The sequence below is a fragment of the Neofelis nebulosa genome, chromosome 14, assembly GCF_028018385.1.
Source record: "Neofelis nebulosa isolate mNeoNeb1 chromosome 14, mNeoNeb1.pri, whole genome shotgun sequence".
NCBI classification, from domain to species: domain Eukaryota; kingdom Metazoa; phylum Chordata; class Mammalia; order Carnivora; family Felidae; genus Neofelis; species Neofelis nebulosa.
The window spans coordinates 37,227,230-37,240,220 of NC_080795.1; the positions used below are offsets into that span (position 1 = coordinate 37,227,230).

At 35.6% G+C, this 12,991-nt stretch overlaps 1 protein-coding gene across 5 annotated transcripts in view; it reads right to left on the reverse strand.

Annotated features, from left to right (window-relative positions):
* NBN (nibrin) overlaps positions 1–12,991 on the reverse strand; it is a 52,154-nt gene that overhangs the window by 17,907 nt on the left and 21,256 nt on the right. For all 5 annotated transcript variants that reach the window (XM_058698498.1, XM_058698497.1, XM_058698500.1 and 2 more), the window contains 4 exons: positions 8,058–8,155; positions 5,082–5,208; positions 2,631–2,903; positions 266–710 (listed from right to left, as the gene is read on the reverse strand). In XM_058698498.1, coding sequence (XP_058554481.1) covers positions 266–710; positions 2,631–2,903; positions 5,082–5,208; positions 8,058–8,155 — 943 coding nt within the window. The remainder of the gene's footprint in view (positions 1–265; positions 711–2,630; positions 2,904–5,081; positions 5,209–8,057; positions 8,156–12,991) is intronic.

Here is a 12,991-nt window from a genome sequence, read left to right on the forward strand (position 1 = left end):
AAGGTCTCATATAATAGTATAGTAATAATACAGCCTGGAACTATATTAATCATGAACAACAGTTTGTTGTCATTTATTATATACTGTCAAAGAAACACTAATTTTTAATATTTACCTTATCCACCAACAAATCCTTACACTTAATACTGGGTGCTGAACACATGAACTTTTTCAAGGAAACAGTGGATGCTTCTACTGTCTTAAATTTCTTTTTAATCTTCTAAGTTTCTGTCTGTGATACTTCTCATTAAAAAAGGTTACTTACAGATATTCTGTTACTTTCTGGTATTGCTTCATCATAATTAAAAGTGCCATTTGTTTCTATATCCAATCTTGGCCTTTTCCTAATATTGACATCTTCCTCTTGTTTTTGAACTTTCACTCCAATTTCTAACTCTGATTTTGTGTTGAGTAACTCTTCCAATATTTCATCTTCAATGGCTAAATCATCAATTTCTTTTCTTTTTTCTGATCTTAGTTTGTCTGTAGAAAGAGATTCATTGGCAGAACTTCTCACAGTGGATTTTAAATCTGTATCTGTAAGTAAGTTATCTGGTTTCTTTTCCAGAAGCTCACTCTGAGATAGAGACTGTTCCTTATTTTTCCATACTGAGGGTGGAGCAGGTTGTGTCTGTTCTAACAGAGAACAAGACATTTCTATTCTTGCTGATTTGGGTGAAAAAATTTCTTGATTTTCTTCATCTCTTTCCCTTAGATTTAAAAAAGGAGAAAAGAAAACAAAACAGAAAATGAACGCAGCTAATATCTGGCAATATTCACTTCCCCCCATTTAATGCACAATATTCTTGATTTTATTAATATTACTGGGAATAAAAAAAAAAGGACATCTGAAAAAAGTACATAATTCATATAGACTACTGCTTTCATAGGACTGCCAACCCAACGGCTAAAACAATAGGGAGAAGTCTATCTTCTCTGCTAAGGCAGCAGTAGCTAATAAATCAATGGAGAGGAAAAGGTAGGAAGATATAAAAATACAGAAGATTTGTTGCCGGGAAACAACGACTTACTTTATAATGTAGGGAACTTGCAGGCAGGGAAAAATTACCTTGGAAATAAAACCTGATGGGTTAATGAGAGCTAATTCAAGGTAATAAGAGTAGCTCTATCCACAATACAGTACAGACTATACACTGCAAGTAATATGTGAATACATGGGGCGCCTGGGTGGCTCAGTTGGTCAAGCGTCCGACTTCGGCTCAGGTCATGATCTCACAGTTCATGGGTCGAGCCCTGCATTGAACTCTGTGCTGACAGCTTGGATCCTGAAGCCTGCTTTGGATTCTGTGTCTCCCTCTCTCTGCCCCTCCCCAACTTAGTGCTCTCTGTCTCTCAAAAATAAACATTAAAATTTTTTTTAAAAAGTGACTATAAGAGTTTTCTATACAATACTGTTTAAGTACTGAATAGTTTATTCATTTATATACTGTACTTCTAACATCCACAGGGAACATAAAAATATGGATCTCTGCTTCCCAAAAGTTTACTGAATTCATGCTAATTTGGAATAATCAAGGTGATATTTTAATAACACAAATATAGTATCAGGGTACTGGACAGATTTATCAAGAGGTTTCTGCAATAATTTAAGTAGTCAGAGTTTAAATCAGAGAGCTGGCAATACAAACAGATGAAAAAGGAGGAATTTAGGAAGCAATGAAAATAAGAATTACAATACTGTTTTGGGGGGGTAGAATAGAGTCAAAGATTTTGACAAAGTGAACTACTAATAGAAAAAATACATAATCGATGACAGGAGGAAAGATTTAGGTGAATTATTTGGGAAAACAGCAGAAAATTCCTGTGGGAAAGCAGAAGTGAGGTTTAAAGGTTAAGTTAAGGCCAAATATATTGATCATCTGTAATAAAGTCATGAAACTCTGAAGGTACCACATACAACACATAAAAAGCAGTACTTTGAAAATGAAAGAAGTCCTCAAAGGGGGCAGAGAAGCAAAACAACCAGAAGCTACTACTACTTCCGAGAAGACACTGTAAGGAGAATAAAGATTCAAGAGTTGAGTATACCAAAGGCCACTAGAGCTAGCAACTGTGTCAATGGTTACTTTTCAAGGACATCATGTCAAGATGAAATATTGCTGGTTAAGAATTATTTCATACAGCAATGGGAGCAGTAACAGTAATATCTTTTTTTGAGAAGTTTAATAGTGATTGTGAAAGACAAAAGGCATTTGCTAGAGGAAAGAACCAAGTCAAGGGAAGGTTTCAAAAAATAAAAGGGACAGATAGCTTTTGAAAAGAGAAGGACCTAGAATAATTAAAGGCACTGGAAACTGAGAAACTAACTGAGAGCATGGTCTTAGAGGAGGTAAGAGAAGTTGAAAGAATGAGGTGTGGGAAAGCTCTTTTTCAAAAGAAGCGTGGTAAAATGAAATGACAGGTAAGCTAAGCTATCTAGGAAAAAAGAATCTATCTACAATGACCTTAGTGAAGGAGGAGATTTGGACATTTCTGAAAGGGCATGAGGTCAAAGAGTCAGTTTTCCACAGAAGCATTTTCAAGCAGAACACAGACTAAATGCCATTCTATAATCATATAACAGATATTGATATTTTTCAGAGACACAGAGGCATTATTTTAAAATATACCGTTTTTTGGTAGACGGCTGAAAGTAGTTTTTGATGGAGTTGGTCTGCTGCTGAGAAGCCCGATCTCTACTTTTATTTACACCTGAGAATTTATTTGGTGAAAGCTGATAGGTTGGGATTTTCATCCTAACCAGAGTATTTGATACTGTATTATTATCATTAGAGCTTATTTTGTGGGGTTCCTTCGCAGCGGATATTTCTTGTGAAGACATTCTGAATTTCTGTTCCACTCTGGAGATTTTGATTTCTTTAGGTCTTTCACTCAAATTCATGCTGTAGCAAAAGAAAAGAATGCAAGGTAAACAAGTGGATTTACAGCAATTTTTATCTAGAAACAAAGTCCTCTAAATAGTACTAATGTGATACAGCTTCAGAACATAATTATCTTTAGACAATAATTAAATGAATATATTTCACTACCTCAAGAAAGTCACTCCTTTTTCATCAAACCTCCCTAAAGACAAATGATAACTTTCTCTTCTTCATTCCTTACAGCACACAATGTCCGGCATACTCTATTATAAAAAACTACCATACATACATGAGTATCACCCTAGTATTCTATTAAAAATTAAACTAGGTGATAACGTAGGTAATTATTACTTTAAAATTTCAGAATTATTTTCATGCAAAAAAATTAATTAAAAAAAGGAAAATCAGAAAAAGAACAATCTCCTACAATTTCAGAATCATCTATAAGGAGATATTTAGATCCCCTTTAGAACTAAATTAGATAAATTTAGATTCACATGAACTGATATGGCTATATTCTACCCAGATGGCAAGAATATAGATGAACTAATAATGGTTATATTCCATCCAGATGGTAGTCCCTAGAATAGAACTCTATTCTCTACCAGAAAAATATTGAAAACACACACATGGTTCTACAATGTATGGTTAAACATATACTGCCTTTAATACTCTTATTTCACACACACACAAATATTCTTATTTCACAAAAAACAACTAAAGTGGTCATACAGATGACTTTCAAAACATTAACAGTTTCTCTTTAAAAAGTTACATCTAGGCTGGGGCACCTGGGTGGCTCAGTCGGTTAAGTGTCCGACTTCGGCTCAGGTCATGATCTCACGGTTCATGGGTTCAAGCCCTGCGTTGGGCTCTGTCCTGACAGCCTGGAGCCTGCTTCGGATCCTGTCCCTCTCTCTCTCTGCTCCTCCCCTGCTCATGCTCTGTCTCTCAAGAATCAATAAACGTTTAAAAAAAAAGCAAGTTACATATGGGGCACCTGGGTGGCTCAGTTGGTTAAGCATCCAACTTCGGCCCAGGTCATGACCTCATGGTTCATGGATTCTAGCCCCATGTGGGACTCTGTGCTGACAGCTGAGAGCCTGGAGCCAATTTCAGATTCTGTGTCTCCCTCTCTGCCCCTCCCATGCTTGCGCTCTCTCTCTCAAAACTAAACAAACATTTAAAAAAATTTCTAAAGTTATATCTGACCTCAATATAACAAAAGGATATATTAAAGTTTTAAATATGATCCAATATAGTGATATCACAAATATCTTTCAATATGAATAGTTTATTATGGATTATTTAAAATATACTATCTTAAATGAAAAATACCGAAGAATATATGTAAGTTGCCCTTGCTCAAAAAAAACCCCAAAGAACAAAAAAGGTCTCTTCAAATAGAGAACTACTAGAAAACTGTCTTTACGAACAAATATTAATTGTTTAGATAGCCAGGTAGAAACATAGAAAGGATCTCCAAGGGGCAGCTGGGTGGCTCAGTCGGTTAAGTGTCCGACTTCAGCCTAGGTCATGATCTTGCTGTTCCCGAGTTCGAGCCCCACATCGGGCTCTGTGCTGACAGCTCAGAGCCTGGAGCCTGTTTCAGATTCTGCATCTCGTTCTCTCTCTCTGCCCCTTCCCCACTCACACTCTGTCTCTCTCAAAAACAAACATAAAAAAAAAAAAAAAAGGTATCTTCAAAGTTGTAATATTCAGATAAAGGCAACATTATACAGTACACATTTATTTCAAAGTTATTTCACCAATCACAAAAAAAGTACATAATTCTTTTTGGTCTTCCATGTACATTTCTAAGAAACAACAACAAAAAAACTTTGTAAGACAGTGGTTAGCAATCTATGGCTTACGGACCAAATCTGGCCTCCCACTTATTTTTGTAAATTAAATTTTATTGGAACACAACCACACACATTCATTTACATGCTGTCCAAGGCTGTTTTCATGCTACAGTGGCAAAGCTAAATAGATGTGACAGAGATCAATGACCCACAAAGCCAAAAATATTTACTCTCTGGTCCTTTATAGAAAGTTCACCAATCTTGCCCTAAAACATGACATCCCATTCTCCCATACTTTATCTCCTAAGAACTAATCTGCTAATGGCACTGACTTTACTTCTTAAATATACTATTAACTCACTGATAGAATTGTCTGTTAACAATGAAGCTTTACCATGTATCTGCTTGCTCTGATTCCGTATCAGCTACATATGTTGTAGTATTCACTGGGGCACTTAGCATTAGTTTTTCATTGACAGACAAGCCTTGGGAAAAGCTTGGCCCTGGAGTCATCTTCAATGCTGTAAATCACACAAGCAAAAGGAAGAATCATAACTGCTAGACACAAGATGAACATTTTGTCACTTAAAATGGTTAGACTGTTCCATGCCGAGGGAAGTAAGTTGGTAACATAGAACAGTTATCTTCAGTCAGTGGAGCCAACAAATACTTAACGAAATAGCCTAAAAGCAGCCTGTTGGCATTTGTAATGGGCTTATCTGCATCAAATCATTTTAAAGCTACACCAAATGCTTCATGAAGTATTATAATCTTAAATAAAAATAAAACCAACAAATTATAATTCAAATTATGCTTTAAGTCAGTAGGCCAAAAAATTGCATTTCTTCCCCACAGAAAGAATATCGACCCTACTTGGTCTACACAAATCAAAATTAAAGTGAGTTTCACTTTCTGAAGGAATACTATCTGAAAAAAAAGACATAAATAGTTTTAGGCACAAATTTTGTGGTCACTCCAGAAAACCATAATGATTACTTCATCTTTTCATTAATTAGAACAACAACTTAATTCAAGTGCCACTCTTCCAGCATACTTTTCTGAACCTCCCACACTGAATTAGGTAGCCTTCATTTCAGCTCCCATACCACCCTTTACATCACACTGTTAACTTTTTGCACACTTACCATCAGCTACACGACCTGCATTAAATTATTTAACCTCTCTATGCCTTAGTTTCCTCATTCATTAAATCTGGATCATTTTGTTTTGAGGCACAATGAATTGATACATGGAGAGCACTTAAAAAAATGCGTGGAAACAGTAAGTACTATGCAAGTACTGTATTAGCTGTTATCATCACTTTATATTACGCTTGTTTACTTGTTACTTTCCATTAGACTTGGAATCTCGAGAGTAGGAACTGGCTGTTGTTCATATCTAAATCTTTGGTACCTGAGCAACGTTTCAGACACGGTGCATATAAATAAGTTAATGGAATTAAATTATTAACAGAAAATTTTAAAAAGTTGACATCTACTAAGTAAGTTAAATTATCACTTGTTAGGTCCTCATGACATAGGATGTGCTAAATAAATGTTTATTGCTGATTCCAAATTCAGGTATATAAATGACTTGTCACTTTCCTTATATGACCTCCTTAGAAGCTCATTGGCATCTCCTTAAACACACATATCCTTAGAATACATGTCAGTGTGCACTTCAGTTTGTAAAAAATAATAATTACAAATACTTACATTATTACCAAAAGAAACTGTAAGTAGAATGTAAAGATCCCAAATAAGTGATGTTTGTCAAAAAAAGATTTATAATGTTATCCTTGCTAAAAATACTATATAGGAAGGAATCTGATTGGCTCACCTCTTTATTCCAAGTGATTAGATTATAGGTATATTACAAATATTCAATAAATATCTGAATAAATGAAAAAATATGGAAGGAAGAAAGTAAGGAGGGGAGAAAGGGAAAGATACATGATTTTGTCTATTCCCCCACAACGGGTTATGGTGTAAAATTGTTTATAAGTCAGATGTCTAGGACTTGGAATCTATATAGACCCACCTATGTGTATTTGCAAGAAGTAATACTACTGATTGTAATGTTGATTTTTACTCCTTATGACCCTGTTTCTATATGAAATGATACAATAGAAAAGGTACTAGTCTAAGTGTTCAAAACACCCAAACTTTAGGATTGGGCTGAACATGAAGTATTTACGGAACCTTATCTTTTCTCAGCCTTGAGAGCTCTCTTACCTTTTGAAAGAAAGACAGATTAGATGATCTCTAAGGCCCTTTTGGCCATAACACATTTCCAACAGTGGATGATAAAACTTTGTTGCTCCACACTGGCAAAGATAATCCTGTGTACCAACAATTTAGTTCAATTAAGGAAACATTCATACCTGGTACAAACAAGTACTATGCGTGGTGCTGTCAGGGAATCCAAAATTAGTAACAGATAATTAATCTAGTGGCTGAAAGGGGCATGGAAACTGGTTACATTTCAAAGCAAGAAGAAACGCTAACTGGAATGCAAAAAAGTTACGGTACAGAAGACACAATAATTCTGATTTGGAGAGTTATGGGAGACACAACAACTTAGAAAAACGTCATGAAGTAGGTGAGCATTTGCGGAATGAATCAAATTTTGAAGAGCAGTATTGACATTCTAGAACAGGGACCATGATGAGCAAGATCAAGGAGTGTGGAAACTATAAATAATATGACACATATATACTGTAGGGAGATGTATTTTTAAAAAGATGAGGATGGGAGAAAGGCTTTATCAGCTAAACTGCTGAGGGCTCAGAACTCTTGATGAAGGGCTCAGGGTTTTACTTCATAAATAATGAGCTAGTAAAAGGTTTTAAGAAAAGGTAAGCTGATTCTATTGGCAAAGTGAAATGTTAACTGTAGAGAGGACTATGGAGACAGGACCATCATTGGTGCAATTACAACAGCCCTCAGGAAAATCAGACAACAGAAGGTTCAAATGGGGCACTGGCTGTTGAGAAGGAATGGCAGCAGACCTCGTGAGTAGAAGTTACAGAGAGAAAATTTCAGGTCTTGTTTTAGCTTTCTCTTTATGCTTGGCCTTACATGAACTTGTCCCATGTGTTTGTTTATTAACTGAATCTTGACCTTTAGAATATAAAGTTCACAAGAACAGGTATCTTGTTTTACTTTATTCACCACTGTATCCTCAGCACTTAGAAACAGTGCCCAGTACACGGCAGCTACAAATATTTATCAAATAAATAAACGGATAGAGGAGTGTTAAAGATGGTGAAAATGGTCATCCCTGACAAGTACAGAGTAATATGCATACAGTCTATCACCAAGTTATGAATAAAGATGTTATAGAATCAAGAAAATAATGCTTTAATTACCTGTATTTGGCTGGCCGTGAGGATCACAGTAATTCTCTGTAGTCATGAAAATGACTGCCAATCCAATTTCTGCTTCAGGAATAGGTCTAAGACCCTGCCTGTGAAAATAAAACAGATTAAATATGATAGTATACTGAAACTAACAACTCTTATTAAAGTGGTATCAAGTTGAATCTTTTTATTCCTTCCTTAAAGAGGTATCACAATTTTACGGTATGGAGAAAATTTCAAATACACTGAGTACTGGCCTACTAAACTGGGGCAATGCTACACTGGGCAAGCCCACCACCTTTTAGTAACTCGGTTATTTCATCTGGAAATAAAGACCTAGAATAAAGGATATAGAGACTTCCAGTTCTGAAATTCTGTAATTTTTAGAATTAAAAACAAAACAAAAACAAATAAAAAACAGTAATGCCCCAATGAAGCAATAAATTACTCTTTAATTTTTAACATTTATTTATTTTTGAGAGAGACAGACAGAGAGAGAGACAAAGCACAAAGAGGAGAGGAAGAAAAGAATCCGAAGCAGGCTCCAGGCTCTGTCAGCATAGAGCCCGATGCGGGGCTTGAACTCACAAACTGCAAGATCATGACCTGAGCCGAAGTTGGTTACTCAACTGACTGAGCCACCCGGGAGCCCCTAAAAGAAATTTTTATAAGCAAACCTAATACTAGGATCCAAAGATAAACTTGAGAGACAGAAGACGGTAGACAGGGAAGGAGAGAGAAAACTACAAAGAACTATCATAAGTTGAATGTATACATGTTTTATAATTTAAAGTTTAGTAAATAAAATCATTTTACCAAATTTACATGTATTAAGCAAACTTATTAAAGAATCATACAGTGAACGTTACGTACCTTCTGTTTTCTGTGAATGAAAAAATAACTACCATATAGAAACTCTACCTCAGACTTTAAGAACTATAAAACTCCTTTAAATGCTTATTGTAAAGATGTTTTAAGTGGTTGTAGTTTAAAAAGTCTTTTTCTAAATTTTTTTTTTTCAACGTTTTATTTATTTTTGGGACAGAGAGAGACAGAGCATGAACGGGGGAGGGACAGAGAGAGAGGGAGACACAGAATAGGAAACAGGCTCCAGGCTCTGAGCTATCAGCCCAGAGCCCGACGCGGGGCTCGAACTCACGGACCGCGAGATCGTGACCTGGCTGAAGTCGGACGCTTAACCGACTGCGCCACCCAGGCGCCCCTAAAAAGTCTTTTTCAAATGCTAAACATTTTGTTTACGTCCTAGGTTTATGTAAATAAAATTCAACCGTATGTGCAATTATGACAATACCATATTAAAATATATTTTTAAAGCAGAATAGGGGCGTCTGGGTGGCTCAGTCAGTTAAGAATCTGACTCTTGATTTCAGCTCAGGTCATGATGTCATGGTTCGTGAGACTGAGTTCTGTGCTGGGCTCTGTGCTGACAGTGTGGAGCCTGCTTAGGAGTCTCTCTCTGCCCCTCCTCTGTGTGCACACGCTCTCTTTCTCAAAATAATAAAACCATTTTTTGAAAACAAAAAAATTTTATGGGGCTCCTGGGTGGCTCAGTTAGTTGGGTGCCCGACTTCGGCTCAGGTCTGATCTCACCGTTTGTGAGTTTGAGCCCCGCATCGGGCTCTGTGCTGACAGCTCAGAGCCTGGAGCCTGCTTTGGATTCTGTGTCTCCTGCTCTCTCTGACCCTTCCCAGACTCACACTCTGAGTCTCTCTCCCTCAAAAATAAAAAAACATTCAAAAAATATTTTAAAAATATTTAAAAAATAAAGTATTATAATCAAGTGATCACATATCTATTTATAATTCAGGTAATTCAAAATTGATATTTTATTACCCTTTTTTGAAACTGTAAATTATGTAAATTAGTTATAAAGTTTAGCTCCATAAAATAAAAACATTTAAAAAAAAAATTTTTTTTTAACGTTTTATTATTTATTTTTGAGACAGAGAGAGACAGAGCATGAACAGGGGAGGGGCAGAGAGAGAGGGAGACACAGAATTGGAAGCAGGCCCCAGGCTCTGAGCCATCAGCCCAGAGCCCGACGCGGGGCTTGAACTCACAGACCGCAAGATCGTGACCTGAGCTGAAGTCAGATGCTTAACCGACTGAGCCACCCAGGCGCCCCAAAACATTTTTAACATATAATTAAAAATGCTATACAGATACTACGTCATCCTAAATGGGGAAACACAATCCTTTTAAAGTCAATAGTGAGATAAATGTGGCTACTAACACTAATTCAATACTACTCTAGAGGTTCCAGTAGGTATGAACAGAGAAAGATAGAAAAGGAGAAGTATCAGAGGTATAAGGCTCTAAAAAAAAGGACAAAAACTTTACTTATAGATGAGGATTTCTACAAAAAAAAAAAAAAAAAAAAAAAAAAAAAAAAAGGACCACAAATACATTAGAAACAAAGGGGAGGCTAACAAAGGTAACAGGATATGAGTAATATCTAAATGTCTACTGAATTTATATTAGAAAATGTAATTAGAAATAACATATTTATGTTCTACTTCCCAGACATATAATATCTACCAAAAAATATGTAGTACTGAGGAAAAAATCTAATAAAAGGTACTCATGATGTCTATAGGGAAATTATAAAAATTGTTAATTCTCCCCAAATTGATTTGTAAATTCAATGGCATTCCTAATCAAAATCCCAGCAAGGTTTTTGAAGATGACTCAAAATGTATATGGAAAAATACAGAGCAAAGAATGGACAGGATGATTCTAAAGAAGAGCAGAAAGATTTACCATAGTAGATTATGAGGACTTAATGGACGTTATAGTAATTAAAACAATGTAGTAAATGTGGTGTTGGTACAAGAACAGACATACTGACCAATGGAATAAAGCCAAAAGCATCCCTATGCATGTATGGAACTTTGGTATAAAACAGAATCAATTCCAGATAGATTAAAAATAAATTTCAAAAACAAAATATCAAAACACTAGCAACAAATTAGTAAAAAGCATAGGCGAATATCTTTTTAATCTAAGAACAGAAAGATTTCTTAAGTTTTTTTTTTTTTTTAAACATTTATTTATTTTTGAGAGACAGAGAGAGGCAGAGCACAAGTGGGGAAGGGACAGAGAGAGAGGAAGACACAGAATCCGAAGCAGGCTCCAGGCTGTCAGCACAGAACCTGATGCGGGGCTCGAACTCAAAAACTGTGACATCATGACCTGAGGTGAAGTCAGACGCTTAACTGACTGAGCTACCCAGGCACCCCTAGAAAGATTTCTTAAAATACAAAAAGCACTAAGAAAGAAAAGGTTATTTAATGTTAATTTTTAGTATATTAAAATTAAGGGCTTTCATGTATCACCAGTAAAACGCTAATGACAAAGTGGTAAAAGATTTTGCAATACATACAAGTGAAAAAAGGAATAATATTGAGAAATATATAGAACTTATACAAATAAAAAAGGAGAGCATACAAATATGCAATTACCACATGATCCAGGAATTGCACTCTTGGGCATTTATCCCAAAGAAATAAAAACTTATATTCAAAAGAAACTTGTACATGTATGGTTATAGAGGTTTCATTTTTGACAAAAACTGGAAAAATGCAGATATCCTTCAATAGGAGAATGACTCAACAAACCGTAGTATATACATATATTTATACTTAACACTAATGAGCAAGAAGAAAGGATGAATGACTGATACGCATAACTTAGGTGAATCTCCAAGGAATTATGCTAAATAAGAAACCCAGTCCTAAGGAGTATATGCTATAGGATTTCATTTATACAACATTCTTTTAAAAGACAAAATGGAGAATAAGTTAGTGGTTTGCCCAGATTTGGGAACATGGAGTGGGAAGTGAGGACGGAGAGAGGAAGGGAGGGAGGGAAGTGGGTGTGGCTACAAAAGAACAACAGGAGGGATCCCTGTGGTGATGGAACTGTTCTGTGTCTTGACTAAGGTGGTGAATATATGAACCTACAAATGTGATAAAATTGTATAGAACTAAAACACATTCATACACACTCACAACTGAAAAATCCATATTTAAAAAAATATAACAATTACACCACTAGAAAATGAGGTCAAACACATGAACAGCTATTTCAGAACAGGAAAGACAGATGTCCAATAAACATCAGAAAGAAATGTTTCTCACTGGTGATGAGAAAAATAGAAATCAAAATCATAAGACATGAATATACATCCATTCAGTTAACAAAAATGGTAAGTCAAAAAATATCAAGTGTTGAAAACAATGTGCATCTACTTGATCTTTTATATACTGTGGGTGGAAGTATAAAGCGGAAAAGAGTTTGATACCACCTCCGGAGGTTGAGTGTTCACATAACCCATGACCCAGCAGTCCTAACTCTAAGAATATTCTCCAAAGAAAATCTTGCATTAAGGACAACCAGGAAATATAAAAAAATGATCTTAATAGCAATGTTTACAATAATAAAACCAGAAATAAGGTATTTTTCAATGTGGAATAAATGAATGAACTGTGGTCTATTCACACAATGAAACATATTTTACCATCAAAACAAATTACAGCAACATGCAACAAAATGGATGAATTCTTATTAGCAATGTATCAAGTGAAAAAAATCCCCAAAGATTACATGCAGTATGAGGACCAGGTTATCAAGTTAAATCAACTAAAACATACATACACATATTTTAGGAATATATTAAAAAACAATAAATCTGTATATAAAATGATAAGCAAAGGATTCAGGAAGATAGTTATCCCACGTAGGGGGGACAGTGGGCTAGGAGTATCCTATTTTAGAGGTAGGTTATTTTCAAGTACCTAGCTTGTATTTTGCAGAGCAGATTCTCAAATATTTATTATATAATTTAAGGGGCGCCTGGGTGGTGCAGTCGGTTAAGCGTCCGACTTCAGCAGGTCACGATCTCGCGGTCCGTGAGTTCGAGC